The sequence below is a fragment of the Dunckerocampus dactyliophorus genome, chromosome 21, assembly GCF_027744805.1.
Source record: "Dunckerocampus dactyliophorus isolate RoL2022-P2 chromosome 21, RoL_Ddac_1.1, whole genome shotgun sequence".
NCBI classification, from domain to species: Eukaryota; Metazoa; Chordata; class Actinopteri; order Syngnathiformes; family Syngnathidae; genus Dunckerocampus; species Dunckerocampus dactyliophorus.
In genome coordinates this window covers 7,851,949-7,874,813 of record NC_072839.1, presented here as the reverse complement: position 1 = coordinate 7,874,813, position 22,865 = coordinate 7,851,949, and the positions used below count along the sequence as shown (strand labels likewise).

The window sequence follows — 22,865 nt, the reverse complement described above, 5'->3', positions numbered from 1 at the left end:
AGTTAATTTTTGTGGATGACATCATTTAATGTGCATAACTGTCGATGACAACTAATAATAATATCTAGGTGCACATTTGTTTGCAGAAAAATAGTTAAAGACCAATTCGGTCTCAGTTCTTAGCAAGAAAATTGTGATGCACATTTTTTCCAGAAATGTGAGAATCAAGACAAATACAGTTTGTGCTCTGGGGAACAGTCGTGAACTGTTGAACAGTGAATACACATTAAATAAGCATCAGCTGTCATCAAAAATGATAGAACAATATGATCATTTGTTTCTCTCTCAGTGTTGATCACCCAAGTCTGGACGTGTGGCTGAAGACAACCAATCAGCAGGTTGCAGCACTGCACCACTCCCATAGAAAAGCATCAGGTGGTCAGTCAACCCCCTCAGTCATTTAGAGTCATATAAAGACTGCTTGACTGTGTTTGTGTTGTGGGTGTTATGTTATTTCTCATGTCTGTGCTTACATGTGCATAGAAGGTGGGGAGCCTCTCATTCCTGAAGGATTCAGACTTGATTTCACTCCACTGTGAGTCAGCAATAATCTTGTCTAAAGATTCATAAACCTTTTGGGGAAAAACTCATAAAAGTTTATGTGACGGTCATCACTGATGTCACTCATTATCTCGCTTAGAAACCCATTTTCCAGCAGTATCATTGAGATGATAACCACATTCAGCATGTCAACCTACAAGGTGGGACTGAAGGTGAATCCTAATGAACAAGACCACAGAGTCCCTGTGCTGAGTTGGTCCACTTGTGCCTACACCATCCAAGCAATAGGTATCCATACACACCCACCTAGACCAGTGGTCATTGACACATTTTTCATAAATGTCTAATTGACATGTAAACTTACAGAGCGCCTCCTAATGGATGAAGAGAAGCCTTTATTTGGAGGTTTACCCTGCAGACAGGTAAAGTAATCGCTTTAAAATTATTTCACTCTCAATGTTTTTATTTTTTATGGCCCACCACTGACCACCTGACATCCTTGAATGGACATGTAGATTAATGTAGAGTCCTGCATAAGTCTATTTTTTAACATCTGACTCTGACTTGGCTGTTCAATACTGCTAATGTACTGTATAATAAAGGACAGTGTACATAGTTAGTTTGTAGTAGTAAGGAGGAAAGGAGGAAATCTTAAACTGGTGCGTTTTTAATGTAGATTTGAATAGACCCGAAATCAATTTGTCACCTTCACATATTCACAAAACACCAGAGTTGTTTTAATTTAAGGTAAGTCACTTCATAGAAAAGGAGAAGGTAAAAAAAAAAGTTATTACACCATAGGCGCGGCTATCGTTATTAGGGCTAGTATTTTCATAGTCAAATCAGGCTTGTTAGATTTTGTCCATAGTCAACAGAGCACAGCTAAAGGGGATAATTATAAATAAAAAGGTCTCAATTGTGACTTTTTCCACCTCAAAGAAAAAGGCTAAAGCACTCAGTTAAACAAGCATGGTAGGTATGCAACAGCAGTACCTTAACTCTTTTAGCGCCAAAGTCACAAAATTGCGACAAGCAACATTGCTGAATTTAGCCATTTCTGCAAATATGGTGCCTCATGCAGTTAATACTTACACCAGGAGATGGCGGACATTTGTAACTTAAATCTGAGGGGGGGTGTTGCAGTAATGTAAAAAATGTGACAATAGCGGCATGAGCATTAAGATCCGCGGGCTGATAGATACTTTATATCTATTTTTGTAATAATAGCAGTAATAATAGCAGTTGAGGCAGCAGTGGTGTTCAAGATCCCGCTGTAAATGACGATGACGATAGTTGGGTTTGTTTGAGAGATGAGGAAGAGTATCACAAGTCGATCAGGCATTTTGATGAGCCTGTTGATGAGCCGGTATCATGGAAACAGGGATCTGCCAAATTCTGAGCCTGGTGACGTCATAATATGCACATTAGATGAGTCAATTTACTCCCATCACAAACTTTCGGTCATACTGATGATTTTTCTAATTTACAGTATGCCTTTATCAGTCTGATATATTAGAAAAAAATCCACATTGGGGATATAAAATGAAGCTGGTGAACCAGTCTTACCTGTTTTAAATGATACACCAGGTTGGTTGTTGTCGTGTGATATGTAAGAAGCTGCTGACACAAGTTGTACTTCACTTTCTTGGGGTCATCTTTAACATTTTCAAAATGCTTCCACACTTTGGATAACATTTAGTAGCATTATGAGCCAATAAGTCTGATGTTGACTGTTGATGGTTTTCTTTATATTCTTTATTACACAAATTACTGTTTTTGTATCAAAATGGGCTATTTGTAACAAAAAAGGATATTCTATGTAAAAAAAATGCATGCTCAGCAGCAGCCGTAGGCTACCCCCATGTTGTCAGAATGGTACAGTCTTGATCACATGATGGGTGGTTGAACGACAACAACAGGATGGCTGTCAAAGAGTCAGCCATTTATTTGAAATAAATCTTGAAATTAGTGCCATAATCTTGCAGGTAGATGCTAAAACACTGCATGAAAAGCTGTTGTTTCCCAGTTCTCTCCTTCTATGGACTTATTTCCTAAATAAATCCTAACCCAGTATGCAGAACGTCACTGCCAACTAAAGCCCAAACCTTGAACAGCCGCTCAGAACTACACAATTGTGTACACCTCTTGCTACAATACGATTGGATGGCACGATGGATAGTCAAATCAGACTTCTCTGAATTGAATAGTAGACTATTCTAAGACACCCATAGGTATTGTTAGAGCCTGATTGTTCTGTTGTGCAGTTGCCTTTTATGATGCATGCACTATTAACCAATGTCTCATGGTCATCTACTAGAATGTTTTTGTTCTTTGAAATCAAGTTTTACAACTGGACCTTTTTAGAGACCCCATGTTGGTACAACAACATTGAAAAATTTGATACGATGTACGGCGTCTGTTGTCTTGGCACCACTATCTGTCAATGTTATGAGTCATATATGTCCATGCTGTGATTGTGTGTTACAGGACGACTGCTTGAGCTCCATCACCAGGTTCAGTTCAGCTTGCTGGAGATCAGCTTCACCGCAAACAGTCCACACACACTTCATCAGATTGTTCGCAGGTGCACATATCTGCCTGTTTTTTTTGGCAAATACACATTATAAATCAATGTTTCCCCTCGGTGTACAGTGCTAGGGAGTGGGGGGCACAATGTTGGTTGTTTAATAAAATAACTTAATGAACCAACGTGTTTTATAGGTATTTTAAATATATTTTTTATTACTTTTGTTGTAATCTGGTGTTATATAGAAAATAAAATAAAATTTGACCTTCCTTGGGAATGGCAGGGTGCCCCCTAATAGAATGGTAGGGGATACACAATGCAAATTAACATCAAGTTGTTAAGCATTTTGTTGCGTGTAAAATATACATTAAAGAACCAATTGATTCGAAATAGAATAATCTTTTTGTATGCATTTGTTTCTGTCTCTTCTGAAGCTCTGGTTCCATGCCCGCAAGTAGAAAACACTCCAAGCATCCTGGATATTGACATGTTCCACGTTCTGGTGAGTTAGATCCACTTTACATACGCCATTAAGCCACTTTATATTCCATTAGCATTTTAATGATATATTTAGAAAAGATATATATCCCCCTCTCGCCTACCATTGACCGTCTTGCAATGCGTGGGAGGGAGCCTGAGGTTTCTGCCTCAGCAAGAGACACCATCAGCTATGAGTCAATCATGATTCCTAATGAGAATTTAATGGGTCCTGGCCTTGTCAAGCCATCCTGTAACATTCGGCAGCACTTACTATAAGATGTAGGACCTGTATGTACATTAGCTCACACAAGTGAGTACATCCCTGACATTTCTGCAAATATTCTATTTTCATGAGACAACACTGAATAAATGACACTTTGATACACCGTAAAGTAGTCAGTGTACAGCTTGTATAAGAATGTAAATTTACTATCCCCTCAATAACGGAACGCACACCCATTATGTCTCAACCGCTGGTAACAAAAGTAGATACCCTCCTAAGTGAAATTGTCCAAATTGGGCCCAATTAGCGATTTTCCCTCTCCAGTGTCATGTGATTCATTACAAGGTGTTCCAAGGTCTCACGTGTGAATGGATAGCAGGTGTGTTAAATTTGGTATTATCGCTCACACTCTCTCATACTTTTCATCCTCTCTGAGGATGTGAAAAAAATAATTGTTGCTCTACATAAAGAAGGCAGAGGCTATAAGAACATTGCTAACACCCTTACATACCATTACAGTCAGTACTTGGCTGTGCACATTGTGTGGCCGTAGACATTGTGCCAAATCAATTTTACAGCTTGGAAACCTCTGCTTGTGTACCTCCATCAGAGTATGGCGTGAAGTTGTAAATATACTCTAGCTTCAAAGACAAATTAAGGTTCTGTGCTGGCCTCTATGTGATCCAAACGTCCAACCAACATGATCCAACATTTAAACAATGGGTATAACAGCATTTATTAGTATTATTTTCAAAGGTCAGTTGGACAGTTTTCAAAAGCTCTCGAGTAAATTTGGACTCGGTAAAGATGATTTCCTCAGGTGTCTTCAACTCCGCCACTATTTTACAAAGGAAATACAAAGTGGTCTGACTTAAAATGTTTCTAATTTAGTTCAGATCTTTGTTGATATTTATAAAGGATCCAGTAGTAAAAATATTGTAGGGAAAATTTATCAGACTTTAGGTTCAACTGATACACAAACGTATCTACATGTAGAAAAATGGGATAAAGATCTTTGGCTGGAGGAATGGAAATCTCAAAATTGCACTACTAACTGGGTACATGGAGAGATTTTTGTTGGAAAAGTCTGGTCCGTTTCTTTAGTACACCAGTGTGGAAATCAAAAGTTTTTGCTACTACTTATTATCTGTTGGAGGGAGTGTGCATCTATCCGTCCATATATTTTGGTCATGCCCGGGTATTGTTGACTTTTGGAAGAAGTCAAGTAGGAATAAAGGTAATATATTCAGTGTTAGGTTTTCGATTAGAAATGTCTTTCTTTACTTTGTTCCTTGGTATACCCCCAGAGGGAATATGTCAGTGTGATATATATTTACTAGGATCATCCTTGTTGCTGCTAAAAAAGCTATCACTAAACATTGGCTTAAAATAGACATCCCCTCTTTAGCTCTTTTGGTACAAGTTATTAAACATAAGAACAATGGAGCTTATGACTTTGTTTACAGCAATACAAAGGGGAAAATATTACAAACGATGGGACAATTACAGGTATATACAATCTGTGGACAGTGACGATGTCAGGTAAGATGTGACCTGTGATCTGTGACCTGACTCTGTGCATATCCCCTTTGGTTTACCCCCATCCATTCATTTTCTATACCGCTTATCCTCATTAGGGTCACAGGGGTATGCTGGAGTCTATCCCAGCTGACTTTGGGTGAGAGGCGTGTTACACCCAGGACGAGTCACCAGCCAATCTCAGGGCACATATAGACAAACAACCATTCACGCTCACATTCATACATATGGACAATTTAGAGTCACCAATTAACCTAACATGCATGTTTTTTGGAGTACCGGAGAAAACCCAGGCACGCACTGGGAGAACATGCAAACTCCACACACAGATGCCCAAGTGGAGATTCAAACCCAGGTCTTCCTGATCTCTTGACTGTGTGGCCAACACCAACATGCTAACCACTCGACCACCGTGCGGCCCGCCTTTTGGTTTACTTTTTTTTTTTACATTTTTTAAAATTTCTTATTGTATATTTTTTCTATTCTCCTTTCTCTTTGTTTGTCCTAAAATATTTTGGTTTGGTTTGGTTTAGTTTATTTGAACATGAAGGTTACAATGGAATACATCTCATGAATCATTCTTTGACAGTTCCCCATGTCCAAAAGGAGTAGGAAGAAGCAAAGCTTATTTAATCCTACCCCTCCGTCTATTCCACATCTATTACAACACTTGTTATTCACTTCCTGCATTCCATGTCATGTTTTCTGTGGTAATCAGGATAATAATACATAATAGATGACAGTAAGAGAAAAAAAAATGAATATATAAGTTAAATATGAATAAAGAAAGAGTTTTTTTCTTTTTTCTTTTCCCTTCCCCCTTTTTTTCTCTTTTCTCTTTCTCCTCCCCTTCCCCTTTTCAAAAATAAGTAAAACACAAAAATAAATAAACATTGCTCACACACTGAAGCTGAATTACACGGTGGCCAAGACCATACAGCAATTTAACAGGACAGATTTCTGTGCCGTATTCCAACATAACAACACATCTCCCAGACTGTTACTGTCTTGTCAAGAAGTAAAGGTGATGGATTGGTCATGCAAGTCTCTAGACCTAAACCCTATCCAGGGGTGTACTCACTTTTGTTGCCAGCTGCTTTAACATTAATGTGCGTGCGGTGTGATATTTTGAGAGGAGAAGAAATATACACTGTTATACAAACTGTACACTGACTACTTTATATTGTATAGACGTGGTCATTTCCTCAATGTTGTCCTACAAACAAATATAGAAAACTATATAGTGGAAATAAAATATATGAAGAAACCTGGGCACCAATTGTGGGTTCCAAAAAGTGGACATGCTCAGCGGTAAAAAGAGTCTGTATCCATTTTTTTCTATCAGAATTCACTCATGAGTCTTTTTACTTTTTTCCAGGTTTACTCCGTGTTGTCCTACACCTCTGTACACAGTCTAGACCAATCAGGACGGAATGTGATCGACTCAGCTCACGTCCACCTACTTCACCTCATCACTGTTGCTCACCTGGTTCAGGTCCTGCTCACCTCGACCACGGGTACCTCACTCAAATCACAAGTATCTTTATGTGTGTTTAGAAACCTACCTGTCAGGTAACCTTTTTACCTGTTACCTTTTCCCTTGCTGTGTCGGTAGAAGAGGTATGTATGGAACAGGACAGTGGGAGATCTGAGGAGGAGGAGCTTACCTGCCAGCTCTACAACACACTGAGGAAACACCTCGACGGGTCAGTCCATATAACCCCTGACATCGAAGCAAACATGAATACAGGACAGGCAGGAAAGTAAGACAAAACATTTTTTGAGTAAGCAATTTATTGCAAACATGCATTAAAGTGAAATAGGCTACTCATCAGCTGATCAAAAGACCATAGCTCAAAAAACCCCAGAACCCGCCCTATAAATGAAATGTCCAAAATAGGACTCAGTAATGAGTAGCTGTAGCCATTCTTATTAATCACCTCAAAAATTGGTTTGGGCATGCTTGATGCCAGTGTTTCTAGGAGGAGAGCGGGAATGTTGCTCCAGGTGGTGAACATTGCTTCACGGGGGGCATTCACTGTCGTTGGAACAGATGTCCATTTTTGTAAACTTCCCGTGCCATCCAAATCCCAAATGTTCTCAATTGGATTTAGATCAGGGAAAAATGCAGTACGGTCTGAATAGTGCAGCTATTCATTTGGAGGAAGTCTTTTGTCAGGCAGGCATTGTGAGCTGCAGTGTTGTCCTGTTGAAAAAGCCAGTCATTACCACACAGATGAAGGCCTTAAAGCATGAGGGATGCCCCCTGCAACATCTCCACATAGCTGCCGTTTTGACGCCCCTGCACAACCAGAAGCTCAATTGTTCCATTGAAGGAAAAAGTACCCTAGATCATGATGCCGCCTCCTCCACTGTGCCGTGTGGAAAACATCTCAGGTGGGATGTCATGTCAGTAACGTTGGAAGCCACCAGGATTGTCAAGGTTGCATATTTTCTCATCAGAGAATAAAGCTTTCCTCCATCTTTCAATGTACCATGTTTGGTGCTCTCGTGCAAATTCCAAACAGGCAATTTTGTGGCATTGAAGGGCACAAGGCCTTTGAAGACCTTTTTTCTTAAAAGCCTTCTCTCGCAGATGCTGTCTGATGGTTATTGGACTGCACTCGGCACCAGTAGCAACTGTCATTTGGACCGAGGATCATCCCGTTTCTTGGCGAACAGCCAATCGGATCCTCCAGCTCAGGGCCGGTGCCATTTTTTTGCATCTCCCACTTGACTTTTTCCGTAACCCTTTTTTTAAAGAAGTTTCAAATGACTGTCTTAGCTGTCTTTGACTTTTATAAACTTTTGATCAGCTGATCAACAGGCTATTTTAGTTTAATGGTTGCTTGCAATAAATTGCATACTCAAAAATCTTTTTGTCTCATTTCCATTTCTTCGTTTTGCAATTTGAATCTCTACTTAGAACCTCATTAATATCCAACAGTGCAAGATGTAAATTCTTGCAAATTTTCAACTGGTCTTAAAATTTTGATCAGGAGTGTACGTCTACAACTCTAACCATTAGTCTGTGTGTGTTTTTAGCCTTTTACCTGACGTAGCGTCCTGGCAACTGTGGCGTTGTGTTAAAGCTGGCGTCTTGCCGTTCCTCCGAGCTGCCGCTCTCTTCTTTCATTACCTGAACTCTACAGCACCACCAGCTGACCTACAGGGTAATGACAGTAGTAACATAATACAGTGGGACCCACTTAAGTCGGTCCTACTTACATCAACCAACTCATTACGTCCCAGTGTTCTTACTGGCCTTAACACTTCAAATGTGCGTTGAATTTCGGGGTGTGATGAAATACTGTTATAATGAACTATCGTGGTGTTTTACATTATCATGGATTATTGATACATTCTCACCATGTATAGTTTTAAAAAAATGATTATTAAAAGATAGGCGCCATAAAGGTCTTTCATGCCATACAGGAGGTGCGTCGTGCTAGATAGTAGTAAAATCAAATGTGTGGTTTCACTTTGGCTTTCATACTATGGGTAGGTGAGACAAAGCTGCATAAGGACTTTGCAGCATGTAAGAAACGTCTCATGAAAATACGACACATGGCCAGCACGACAAGCATGTGCACGAGTCATTAGGAAATAAGAATGCCGCTTCAAATAACAACAGCTGAGGAGAAACGTTGTGGTACAAAAAGCGACAGCAGTATTTGGAATCAAGACACCTCTCATAAGTTAAACTCTCCTCAGGTCATATATCACTGGGTGTACGTTGTTTTACTGTCTTCACACGTAATAAGGAACCACAACAACATTAGCATTAGCATGAGACACCTAAGTTATTGATGAGCAAGCCACGATTCTCCAACTAGTAGCTTGGGAGCTACCAAAAGCTCGCCAAAGCGTCAAAGAATATTTGCTTCCACTCTTAGTCATTATGCCTCTATTGAATAACAAATAAAAAAAAAAGTCTGGTGTTTGACTGTTAAAGGATTTGAATTGATAAATTGTAATTGTGCAGGTACAGGACCTGGTCAATGGGAGGCGCTGTGTAGCTACCTCAGTCTGCCCTCCAACCTGCTGCAGCTCTATCAGAGCCAACAACCCTTGCTGGAGCCGCTCATACACAGGTAACAGTTAATATCTGTATGCTCCTCTCAAACAGGGCACTATACATGCATTCCATCCAGGGCATACGGAAAATATGAAGGCTTTGACAGTCTTCACATTTACTTAATATTACTAAACATGCTGCAACCAGTCCAATGTAGGTCCAGATATACCAAAAAAATAAAACAAAAAAACCCATACATGTTAGATTTGCATTATGGTAAATGGTCTCTCACTTCCACCTTCAAGGCACTCAAAGCGCTTTGACACTGTTAGCACATTTACCTACTTATGACGCAGCATCAGGAGCAACTGGGGGTTCAGTATCTTGCCCAAGGACACTTCGACACGATCACGGGAGGACAGAGGATTGAACCCACAACCTTCAGGTTGGGAGACGACCGCTCCTACGACCTGTACTTTATACTGCAGGCCGCAAATAGCCCCTGGACATCGCTGCTCTAAAACAACTAACCCGCGAATGGCGAACATCCCTGAGTAATTGATAGAGCCATAAAATTGTCTTTTTTTTAACACACGTTTTGCTCCACCCAATTTAAGATCCACTCCAATTTTTTTTCAAGATCAACGTTTGCAATAAAAATGATTCAATTGCCATGGTTCACTAGCAGCAGAAGCTAACAATGTAAATGCTAAATGCACAATCCAGGTTTAAAGCACTAAATAAGCCTCACACTCTTATTAAACGTAGTTAAAATGATAAGATGTATAAGTATCCACTACAACTGAATGATACCGTAAGATGATCGATGAACAGCTGGAATCCGAGCCACAACACACGACTATGGCACGTTCAAGTACTGCCGAATAAAGTGCCAAGTGACACATAAAGACATAAACATGTAAAATTGTGGCCTTTTTAACAATGGCGCATGCATGCTGTACATCTTAACCGCAATTATCACATATTTATAAATTATTAACGACTTATTGTGAATGAAAAGTGTTCTCTGTGTAAAAAAACACCCTATATTTGGAGAAACATAATAAACTTTTTATACCATAAATATGTGAATTGCAACAAATTCAGACTGCTAGGTTATAATCCAATCCACTCTCTCAGGGGTTGCCAACCCGTTGATTGTGAGCTACTAGTCGACCTTTGGAACTTTGTTGGTCGATCACAAGAACATTTGAAAAAATGTATTATCACATTAGTGCCCTCACAATCCCGGAGAGCGACCAACAGGCACACATTTTGTCCACTAAACACACCCGTACACCTCTAGGCAGCAACCCACAAGCCCCAGCAAGGAGCTCAGTCCCCAAAACGGCATTGGTAGAAACACCAGTGGAGCCAAACACCAACTACTGATTGACAGAACTGTCACCCGAGCCTGTAAAACCAGACAGACAAACTTGTGCACTGCCTGGATTGATTACCAGAAAGCCTATGACTCATTGCCACACACATGGATCCTGGAATGCCTGAAGCTGTACAAGGTCAACACCACTCTAAAAGCCTTTGTTGCAAACTCAATGAGGCTGTGGCAGACCACCCTTGAGGCCAACTTCGAGCCAATTGCGCAAGTCTCCATCAAATGTGGCATATACCAAGGAGATGCTCTGTCCCCGCTGCTGTTCTGCATAGGCCTGAACCCCCTCAGCCAATTAATCAACAAGACTGGCAATGGATACCAACTTAAGAATGGGGCCACCATCAGTCACCTCCTCTACATGGATGACATCAAGCTGTATGCTAAGAGCGAGCGAGATATTGACTCACTGATCCACACCACCAGGATCTACAGCGGGGACATTGGAATGTCATTCGGGCTGGAGAAATGTGGCCGAATGGTAACAAAGAGGGGGAAGGTCGTCCATACAGAGGCCGTTGCACTCCCACAGGGCAGAATAGTAGATGTTGAGGAGAGCTACAAGTACCTTGGAATACCACAGGCAAATGGTAACCATGAGGAGGCCACTAGGAAAGCTGCAATGGTCAAGTATCTTCAACATGTAAGGCAAGTCCTGAGAAGTCAGCTCAGTGGCAAGAACAAGATCTGGGCAATTAACAGCTATGCCCTGCCAGTGATCAGATACCCTGCTAATAATAAGCTGGCCAAAGGAGGAAGTTCAGACCACAGATGTTAAAACATGGAAGCTGCTCACCATGCACGGAGGGGTTCCACCCCAAATCGAGTATCCAGAGGCTATACGCTAAGCGCAAAGAGGGAGGCGGAGGATGAGTGAGCATCAGGACCACTATGAGCATCAGAAACATCCAAGCTCCACGAATACATCAGGAAGATGGCCCCAAGAGATGAAGCACTTAGTGAATGTCTCAGGCAGTGAAAACTGGAAAAGAAGGAGTAGGAGGAACCATCATGGGATGTACCACCAACAGATAGCTGAAGTGGCGGATATGAACAAGTCCTACCAATGGCTAGAGAGGGCTGGACTGAAGGACAGCACAGAGGCGCTAATCATGGCAGCACAGGAGTAGGCCTTGAGCACCAGAGCAATAGAGGCCCAGATCTACCATACCAGGCAGCCAGCCAGGTGCAGGCTGTGCAAAGAGGCCCCTGAAACAGTCCAGCACCTAATAGCAGGGTGTAAGATACTGGCAGGAAAAGAATACATGGAACGCCATAACCAAGTAGCCGGTATAGAGTACAGAAACATCTGTGCAGAATATGTATTGGAGACCCCGAGATCGCAATGGGAAACACCTCCCAAGGTGGTGGAAAATGAGAGGGCTAAGATCCTGTGGGACTTCCGAATACAGACCGATAAGATGGTTGTGGCCAACCAACCGGACATCTTGGTCATGGATAAGCAGCAGAGGACAGCCATTGTGGTGGATGTAGCCATCCCCAATGATGACAATATCAGGACAAAGGAACACGAGAAACTAGAGAAATACCGGGGGCCTGGAAGGTGAACGCAACAGTGGTTGCCGTGGTCATAGGAGCGCTGGGGGCCGTGTCCCCCACACTGGAGAAGTGGCTCCAGCAGATACCTGGAGAAACATCAGACATCTCCGTCCAGAAGAGAGCAGTCCTAGGAACAGCTAAGATACTACGCAGGACCCTCAAGCTCCCAGGCCTCTGGTAGAGGACCCGAGCTTGAGATGAACAGCCGCCCACCCTACCAGGGGAGATGGGGGGTGGGTGAGGGAAGGGTTTAAAAATATACATACAGTATATCCCACTTGTTTGGGGGGGAGATCTTGCGCAGGTTCGCGACTGAAAGCAGGGATATTGGTCTCAAAAAGGTTGGTGACCACTGCACTAGCCTAACAAATGAAATGAAAAAAATGTATTTTCTGTGTTTATTGCAGTTGGTGTGCTCATCCAGCCGTCAGACAGACACTGCAGGGGAGCGGCGTCATAGTCAGGTTTCCCAGAGAATCAAACCGATTGATTGACCTGCCCGAAGATTACAGCGTCCTTATTAACCAGGCATCCAGCTTTACGTCAGTACACACACATTTTTTAGGCATTTAAGTGTCAGTAACATGTGGTGAATGATTCATCCACACATTTACTGTGTGTTGTGTGTATTTTATTTTTTGCCGTCCTACCTGTGCAGGTGTCCCCGGTCAGGTGGAGACAAGTCGCGCGCTCCCACTCTGTGTCTAGTCTGCGGTTCCATGCTGTGTTCTCAGAGTTACTGCTGTCAGACTGAGGTGGACGGCGAGGACGTCGGTGCCTGCACCGCCCACACCTTTACGTGTGGCGCTGGCGTCGGGCTCTTCCTCAGGTACCACACACCTCATAACGGATGACACTACTGGTACTTGGTACTTGGTAATGTTCACGTGTTTAGGTGTGTGATTCAACTTTGATAACCGCATGGAACCACTTGCAAATTCAGTAGTAACCTAAAATGGTGAAAATATGATATTACAGTGGAACACTTCAATGTGGACACCCCTCAGACTGGCTTACTCGCGTCACATCCCTGAACCGGAACCAGCCATGGCTCGCACTTTCACTTTGTGACTTTGGCCAACGACATAAAAGCAATATTACACAAGTAATATTGTGTAATATTTTTTATGTGTACAATACAGTTTATTACTTTTGGTTCATCTCAAGCCAAACATTTGCCTTGTTTTGATTCACTTGGCAGAAAAGTAACACGCCCTCTGCTGGTTGCTTCCATGTACTGACATTTATTTTGGACTTTTGTTGTTCCTTCAAGATGTTTTGATGACACAACTTTTTTATTGATATGAACATGAACCCCTAAGAACCCACGCATGTCAGCAACACTTGGAATGTCCTAAAATGTTTCCTGTACATCTTTGTACTTGACTTGACCTTAAATCCCTAAGTGACGTAACATTATGGAGTGGTTGTCACCCCAGGATATGGCTTCCTCAAAATAGGTGAGCTAGCTGATTTTTTAAAAGCCATTTAACAATTTTAGTTTTCATTTTAATAGGTTGTCAAATATGGGTGACACTCGACTGTTCTTATTATATTTCTTCAATGAATTTATAGAAAACAAGCCAGGAAAATATCACTTTTATTGTGAAGGCTGCTCCGGATTGTTGATTTTTTTTTTTCCAGGTTTAGTTTTTTTATTCAGTGTTTCTTTTTTCCAATTTTAGTGTGCGTTGCGAATAAGATGAAGATGAATCAGGTTTCGTTCGGGTGTCTTGTTGTTGCAACCTCAGTTGAAGACTCTTGGTTATATTGTGCTCGTCTTTGTTTTATATCCAACACATGAAAAACAAATAGCATTACATTTTCACTGACTTGCGGGGCTCAACAAAAACTTGAGTTTCACTGACTCATCGGTTCTTGATGAAGATGAAGGCTCGAGTTTTACTGACGCGAAGACTCGATTTTCACTGACTCACTGAGCTCGATGAAGACTTGAGTTTCACTGACTCACGAAGCTCGACGGAGACTCGAGTTTCACTGACACAAAGACTCGAGTTTCACTGACACGAAGACTCGATTTTCACTGACTCACTGAGCTCGACAAAGACTCAAGTTTCACTGACACAAAGACTCGAGTTTCACTGACGTACGGGTGCAACTTACTGCACATATGCAAGTTTCTGTGCGTATGTGACAAGTCACTTTTTTTGAATGAATAAATGTCATTTTGTTTAATTCAAAGTACTTTTGTGCTATTAAGCACAAAAAATCCATCTTCCATCATTTTAGTTTGGCTCTGGGTTCTTATGGGTTACATAAGTATACTAATGAATACACTGGTTATAAAGTCAAGTCTATTTACTGCATCTGTTTCCCTTTGTAATGACTGTGTGTGTGTGTGTGTGTGTGTGTGTGTGTGTGTGTTTTCAGAGTGAGAGAGAGCCAGGTGCTGTTTGTGGCAGGTAAAACAAAGGGCTGCTTCTACCCTCCTCCATACCTGGATGACTACGGAGAGACGGATCAGGGTCTCAAGTCAGTGTTTAAGCACGTGATGATTGTCGTCACGGATTGTGTTCATGTTGTGTATTTGTGTGCCGTTTGCAGGCGGGGCAATCCCCTGCATCTATGTGCGGAGCGCTACAGGAAGATCGAGCGCCTGTGGCGTCAGCACGGCATCGCCGAGGTCATCGGTCACGCTCAAGAGGCCAATCAGACGCTGGTCGCCATCGACTGGCAGCACTTGTGATATCCTTTTTGGCTCCGCACCCCACCCCCCCCACTCGCGAGTGTAAGCCACATGATTGGACACCAGTAAACACTTTCAACCTCCCAGCTTTTCAGCTTCCTGCCGACAGCTTTCAGGGACTTTTTTTTTTCTTTCCAGAATTTTGAAGACTTTAAGAAATGTCTTTTCAGATCAAAGACAGACATGACATAACATCTGTTTGGCGTTCCACATGAATGTACAGTCAAACACAGCCTCTCTGCTGTCATCGAAAGACAGCATCTGATATGTGAAGGCCTTAAACCAGTTTTCTATTGGCCCTCGGCGTATTGCAAAAATAAGTTCTTTATTCATGACATATATTGTTAATTATGCTTTATTCATTTAGCTTTGCTATGCAGTGAAACCCCTTTATGTTGACAACCCCTCTATGTCAACCAGGCCATCAAGCCCCAGTCCACCATGTTCTCCCGCTTAAGTCGACGTCGACGTGTTGTGTTGTAAGCAGCGGCGTACAACAACAGCAACTTAACTGCTGTCCAGTTAAAATAAAAATATGCACAAATGGAGGAAAACCTTGCTAATCTCCTTTTATCACAAGGAAATGGGCAAGCTAGCTGGTTTTGGTTACGCCAACAACCAGTAACGTCCATGTCCAGCCAGTCCGAGGGGCGTCGACTTAAACGTGTTCCACTGGATAGACCAGGGGTCAACAACCTGTCGATCTTCAGCACTTTGCCGGTCGATCATGAGAAAGTTAGGGGGAAAAAGTATTATTACATCAGTGCCCTCCCCTCCTGGAGAGCGACCAATAGGCACGCATTTACTTTCTACAAAATAAAAGTAAACCATTCTACAAAATAAATACATCCTGGTTTGGGGGGGGATCTTGTGCAGTTCCACGGCCGAGACCAGGGATCTTGGGCTCAAAAAGGTTGGTGAGCACAGGTATAGACCGACACTGGGTTGCTTTTTATCATCTTTAGTGTACAAAATGTATCAAAGATTCTTCAGTGTTACGTGCGGCTGTGGTGAACCTTTGGACACGCCTGCCTTCAACTGCCACATCGAGGATGCGAACAAACCCAAGTAGCAGAGATTCAGGTGTTACTTGTTTCTTATCACAACATATCAAGGTCATATCGGAGCTTTTTCTTCATCAGAGGACGCCTGTGATATCTTCTTTGATGTTTTATTTAAGGTTTTTGCTTGCTGTGACTTCCTTTTACAGGTGTGAATACTTGATCTTTTGAAAGGCTTTTGTGTTTGTTTGTTTTTCTTTTTTTGCTGAAGTCTGGCCGGTTTTCCATCACTATTTTTTTTTGGTTCTAAATCGAATCTTGATTATTTTTGCTGGAGAAAGTGGAAACCAGTGTTAGATTCTATCAATTTTTGGGTCAAACATTAAGTTAAGGATTTTTTTTAGTGTTCGCCACCTCTGCACAGCATGTTGCATAGTCACCCTCTCTTCTATTAGCACATTGGACTTGTCAATATGTGAATTCTTGTATAAATGAGTATATTATGTACAAAATGTATAAGAATAACAAACAATAAAAACCTGAAAACAGGGCTTGGTGACGTTTTTTATCAAATGGCCATTTTGCTAACAAATTGCTTTCAAATCTTGATACAGCTGTTCAGTGGCGGGGCTACGGAGCCACCCACACCGCTGTGGGGCAATTTTGACTAATGCGGCTCTGTGGTGCAGAACATTACTTCAGCCTAACCGCCGTTTCCGCTGGGACGCATTTGACTGCAGCACACAACTTTCCGTGTGGAGGAGCTGTGAATAAAACCAAGTCTTGGATGAACTGCAAGCGGTAGGTAAGTTTTCCATGATTACTTTGGTCGGTTCCGTTCAAGTTTTGTCACTATGTTGACTTTGACTTAAAATCTGAAGCGAGATTCAGCGCATAAATCTCTTACTAGCATGAGTGTAAACCAAGGAGTTAAAACGAGTGCCGATCGGCATCCACTTCCGTATTATGCTAGTGTGGGACGTTCACGAACGAATCGGATCTTTTGAACGACTCGCTCGCTTAACATGAACGATAGGAACAGACCTGCAGCGGCGCTGCACTTATATGCTAATAGCATCAGGCCCCGTGCTTCGGAGAGCGGTAAATGAGGGGGTGAGTCAGTCAGGTCGTCGACAAAATGAGCCAGTTAAGGAAAGGAAGCATGGTTGAGAAGCACTTGTCTGTCATGGCAGACAGTAAGGCTAAAATGTTCTGTATTATTAACAATGTTCATTATAGCCTGCTTTGTTTTTCAATGTTTACAAGTGTTGCCTCGTTTATAGCGGGGGATAGGTTTCCAAAATAGCCCACAATAAGTGAAATCCGCGAAGCAGCCAACTACTATTTTTGTACAATCATATATGTTTTAAGGCTGTAAAACCCCTCACCATACACTTTATACACTTTTCTCGGACAGCCATGAACACATTCTTACATATCTCGCTTGTTTAAACCGTCTCATAGTTCAAATTGTTTGAATTTTAATGATCAACTTTAGAGATTGGACACAAGAAATTAAGTGAGTCACGTGTATTCACTCCTCTGATCTTGGCCTGTCCTGGCACCATTAGGCTGTAGCGGTTTTGTATCCTTGTTGAAACATATTCCTCATCGTCGCCCTCCATGATCCGAAGACTCATTTTCAGTATTCCAGGCGCTCGAGGAAACAGGCAGTCCTGCAGGAAGATTGATTGACAATGGCCTACAGCCAATCAGAACGCAGAACACAATGGGCGGGTTCTCCTTTAGCCAATCTGGACTGTTATAGCTCTATCTTTGTCTGGACAGGTCTTCTACTCTCACATGAGTATATACCACCCTCTACTGGTAGCAGTAGTAAATGCAATAAGACACACAACAGAGCACGATAGATAACTCTCATACAACACAAAACAATGCGCCGTTAAAAACCCCGTGCAAAATTGTTAAAAAAAAATCTGCAAAAGAGCGAATCCACGAAAGGTGAACGACATGTTCAAGTCGTGGTTTACACACATACAAGGAATTTGTACAAAGGGTAATTCAAATGAGTGACTCACCGTCAAAGCACAGTGCTGTGGCGCCACCTTGTGGCATATTTACAATGAATCCAGATCAGACTTTAAAATTTAATCCACACGTCAAATAAGGTTTTAATCAATATTTCAGAATAATCAAAATTCATGTCGGTGAGGTATCTAAATTTTCTCCCAGTGATTATTTACAAGATAAAACGAGTTAAGACCAGGCTGATTTCTGAAAACTTAATAAATATAAAAATGAGTCAAATGAGCCAGTTTTTGAACGACTTTTTGAAAGGAACGGCTCATCAAGATCCGGGTCCCCTCAAAGGGCCATAAATCCCATCTCTATATGATGACCAGCACGGGTTCGGCCGCCATGATGGTGAGCAAAATCCAGAAACTGTGCATGGAAAACATGTCCTCGGCACACTGCCCAGCTATTAATTGCTCTAATAGACGGCGCGAAAGCGGTGGCGGCGCTACGGGGTGGCGGGTGGTGGGTGTGGCCAAAACTAAAATTGATTATAAAATACTTAATTCTTGTACAAGTTCCTAATTTATTTTCATGGTTTTGTCATTTTTTCTGTTGTTTAAAACAGCATTTTAACATGTTTTATATGATTTGTTTTTTTCTGTTGGTGTATGTTAGCTTGGCTATACTGTCTGCTACTGCAGCTGCAGCTGCTACTGCATCCGGGGACCCGGATCTTGATGAGCCGTTCCTTTCAAAAAGCCGTTCAAAAACGGGCTCATTTGACTCATTTTTATATTTATTAAGTTTTCAGAAGTCAGCCTGGTCTTAACTCGTTTTATCTTGTAAATAATCACTGGGAGAAAATTTAGATACCTCACTCTACTGATATACTATAATTATCTTGATGTATTGTATTCTTTGTGCTATAAGCTATGTTATGATTTGAAGCACCCTACGTTTATAAATTTACCAGACACATTAAGTGTACCGTATTTGTGTAAAGTATCATACCCATAGACCTATAGACGCCGCATCGAGCGCTGAGCCGTACGTCAACGCCGCCGCCATATTGGATGTGCCAAGGCTGCCCTGGAAATGAATACAAGTAAATGTATTTACTTTCATAAAGCGCCTTTCTACAAAGAAATTTAAGTTAATGCCTCTCGTTTGTACATTTACACACGCAGTAATATACTTGGGAAACAAATACACTGTGTTTGGTGCCTAACTGTTTCCATGTGTGATGTGACTCATCCAATATGGCGGCGACGTTGACGTATCGCAGCAGTGGACAAACCCACTCGATCCGGCGTTTATGTCTACGATCATACCGGCCAGTATTCTACTCAGTAAGGAAATCAGTGGTATCCATCATTACCACGCATAAAAAAGTGATGCTGTTACGCACTCGCAGGAAACCACTGCCCTCTAGCGGTTTGGTAGAGAATTGCAGGTTATGAAACCTCTTAACGCCACTACCAAACTAAATCCAAATTCTTTTACAGTACATATTTTTTTTTACAAGTTAAAAAAAAGTAAGTTAACATAATAATTACTTTCCCTGCTTTCCCTCCTCCATACCTGGATGACTACGGAGAGACGGATCAGGGTCTCAAGTCAGTGTTTAAGCACGTGATGATTGTCGTCACGGATCGTGTTCATGTCGTGTATTTGTGTGCCGTTTGCAGGCGGGGCAATCCCCTGCATCTATGTGCGGAGCGCTACAGGAAGATCGAGCGCCTGTGGCGTCAGCACGGCATCGCCGAGGTCATCGGTCACGCTCAAGAGGCCAATCAGACGCTGGTCGCCATCGACTGGCAGCACTTGTGATATCCTTTTTGGCTCCGCACCCCACCCCCCCCACTCGCGAGTGTAAGCCACATGATTGGACACCAGTAAACACTTTCAACCTCCCAGCTTTTCAGCTTCCTGCCGACAGCTTTCAGGGACTTTTTTTTTTCTTTCCAGAATTTTGAAGACTTTAAGAAATGTCTTTTCAGATCAAAGACAGACATGACATAACATCTGTTTGGCGTTCCACATGAATGTACAGTCAAACACAGCCTCTCTGCTGTCATCGAAAGACAGCATCTGATATGTGAAGGCCTTAAACCAGTTTTCTATTGGCCCTCGGCGTATTGCAAAAATAAGTTCTTTATTCATGACATATATTGTTAATTATGCTTTATTCATTTAGCTTTGCTATGCAGTGAAACCCCTTTATGTTGACAACCCCTCTATGTCAACCAGGCCATCAAGCCCCAGTCCACCATGTTCTCCCGCTTAAGTCGACGTCGACGTGTTGTGTTGTAAGCAGCGGCGTACAACAACAGCAACTTAACTGCTGTCCAGTTAAAATAAAAATATGCACAAATGGAGGAAAACCTTGCTAATCTCCTTTTATCACAAGGAAATGGGCAAGCTAGCTGGTTTTGGTTACGCCAACAACCAGTAACGTCCATGTCCAGCCAGTCCGAGGGGCGTCGACTTAAACGTGTTCCACTGGATAGACCAGGGGTCAACAACCTGTCGATCTTCAGCACTTTGCCGGTCGATCATGAGAAAGTTAGGGGGAAAAAGTATTATTACATCAGTGCCCTCCCCTCCTGGAGAGCGACCAATAGGCACGCATTTACTTTCTACAAAATAAAAGTAAACCATTCTACAAAATAAATACATCCTGGTTTGGGGGGGGATCTTGTGCAGTTCCACGGCCGAGACCAGGGATCTTGGGCTCAAAAAGGTTGGTGAGCACAGGTATAGACCGACACTGGGTTGCTTTTTATCATCTTTAGTGTACAAAATGTATCAAAGATTCTTCAGTGTTACGTGCGGCTGTGGTGAACCTTTGGACACGCCTGCCTTCAACTGCCACATCGAGGATGCGAACAAACCCAAGTAGCAGAGATTCAGGTGTTACTTGTTTCTTATCACAACATATCAAGGTCATATCGGAGCTTTTTCTTCATCAGAGGACGCCTGTGATATCTTCTTTGATGTTTTATTTAAGGTTTTTGCTTGCTGTGACTTCCTTTTACAGGTGTGAATACTTGATCTTTTGAAAGGCTTTTGTGTTTGTTTGTTTTTCTTTTTTTGCTGAAGTCTGGCCGGTTTTCCATCACTATTTTTTTTTGGTTCTAAATCGAATCTTGATTATTTTTGCTGGAGAAAGTGGAAACCAGTGTTAGATTCTATCAATTTTTGGGTCAAACATTAAGTTAAGGATTTTTTTTAGTGTTCGCCACCTCTGCACAGCATGTTGCATAGTCACCCTCTCTTCTATTAGCACATTGGACTTGTCAATATGTGAATTCTTGTATAAATGAGTATATTATGTACAAAATGTATAAGAATAACAAACAATAAAAACCTGAAAACAGGGCTTGGTGACGTTTTTTATCAAATGGCCATTTTGCTAACAAATTGCTTTCAAATCTTGATACAGCTGTTCAGTGGCGGGGCTACGGAGCCACCCACACCGCTGTGGGGCAATTTTGACTAATGCGGCTCTGTGGTGCAGAACATTACTTCAGCCTAACCGCCGTTTCCGCTGGGACGCATTTGACTGCAGCACACAACTTTCCGTGTGGAGGAGCTGTGAATAAAACCAAGTCTTGGATGAACTGCAAGCGGTAGGTAAGTTTTCCATGATTACTTTGGTCGGTTCCGTTCAAGTTTTGTCACTATGTTGACTTTGACTTAAAATCTGAAGCGAGATTCAGCGCATAAATCTCTTACTAGCATGAGTGTAAACCAAGGAGTTAAAACGAGTGCCGATCGGCATCCACTTCCGTATTATGCTAGTGTGGGACGTTCACGAACGAATCGGATCTTTTGAACGACTCGCTCGCTTAACATGAACGATAGGAACAGACCTGCAGCGGCGCTGCACTTATATGCTAATAGCATCAGGCCCCGTGCTTCGGAGAGCGGTAAATGAGGGGGTGAGTCAGTCAGGTCGTCGACAAAATGAGCCAGTTAAGGAAAGGAAGCATGGTTGAGAAGCACTTGTCTGTCATGGCAGACAGTAAGGCTAAAATGTTCTGTATTATTAACAATGTTCATTATAGCCTGCTTTGTTTTTCAATGTTTACAAGTGTTGCCTCGTTTATAGCGGGGGATAGGTTTCCAAAATAGCCCACAATAAGTGAAATCCGCGAAGCAGCCAACTACTATTTTTGTACAATCATATATGTTTTAAGGCTGTAAAACCCCTCACCATACACTTTATACACTTTTCTCGGACAGCCATGAACACATTCTTACATATCTCGCTTGTTTAAACCGTCTCATAGTTCAAATTGTTTGAATTTTAATGATCAACTTTAGAGATTGGACACAAGAAATTAAGTGAGTCACGTGTATTCACTCCTCTGATCTTGGCCTGTCCTGGCACCATTAGGCTGTAGCGGTTTTGTATCCTTGTTGAAACATATTCCTCATCGTCGCCCTCCATGATCCGAAGACTCATTTTCAGTATTCCAGGCGCTCGAGGAAACAGGCAGTCCTGCAGGAAGATTGATTGACAATGGCCTACAGCCAATCAGAACGCAGAACACAATGGGCGGGTTCTCCTTTAGCCAATCTGGACTGTTATAGCTCTATCTTTGTCTGGACAGGTCTTCTACTCTCACATGAGTATATACCACCCTCTACTGGTAGCAGTAGTAAATGCAATAAGACACACAACAGAGCACGATAGATAACTCTCATACAACACAAAACAATGCGCCGTTAAAAACCCCGTGCAAAATTGTTAAAAAAAAATCTGCAAAAGAGCGAATCCACGAAAGGTGAACGACATGTTCAAGTCGTGGTTTACACACATACAAGGAATTTGTACAAAGGGTAATTCAAATGAGTGACTCACCGTCAAAGCACAGTGCTGTGGCGCCACCTTGTGGCATATTTACAATGAATCCAGATCAGACTTTAAAAT

At 42.0% G+C, this 22,865-nt stretch overlaps 1 protein-coding gene and 1 long non-coding RNA gene across 6 annotated transcripts in view; both read left to right on the top strand.

Annotated features, from left to right (window-relative positions):
* ubr2 (ubiquitin protein ligase E3 component n-recognin 2) overlaps positions 1–16,495 on the top strand; it is a 62,136-nt gene extending 45,641 nt beyond the window's left edge. For 2 of the 5 annotated variants that reach the window (XM_054765953.1, XM_054765948.1), the window contains exons 33-46: positions 290–378; positions 484–535; positions 641–789; positions 868–923; positions 2,989–3,085; positions 3,463–3,530; positions 6,649–6,787; positions 6,886–6,976; positions 8,316–8,443; positions 9,256–9,364; positions 12,649–12,783; positions 12,900–13,070; positions 14,633–14,734; positions 14,807–16,495. In XM_054765953.1, the coding sequence (XP_054621928.1) occupies positions 290–378; positions 484–535; positions 641–789; positions 868–923; positions 2,989–3,085; positions 3,463–3,530; positions 6,649–6,787; positions 6,886–6,976; positions 8,316–8,443; positions 9,256–9,364; positions 12,649–12,783; positions 12,900–13,070; positions 14,633–14,734; positions 14,807–14,948 (1,528 nt within the window). In that variant the 3' untranslated portion in view covers positions 14,949–16,495. The remainder of the gene's footprint in view (positions 1–289; positions 379–483; positions 536–640; positions 790–867; positions 924–2,988; positions 3,086–3,462; positions 3,531–6,648; positions 6,788–6,885; positions 6,977–8,315; positions 8,444–9,255; positions 9,365–12,648; positions 12,784–12,899; positions 13,071–14,632; positions 14,735–14,806) is intronic. The other 3 variants (XM_054765952.1, XM_054765949.1, XM_054765951.1) reach the window with 3 other exon arrangements.
* Positions 16,496–19,495: 3,000 nt separating this feature from the next.
* On the top strand, positions 19,496–21,303 carry LOC129174219 (uncharacterized). Its single transcript, XR_008567387.1, has 2 exons — positions 19,496–19,542; positions 19,615–21,303. It is a non-coding gene; the product is annotated as an uncharacterized LOC129174219 (long non-coding RNA).
* The last annotated feature ends 1,562 nt before the right edge of the window (positions 21,304–22,865 follow it).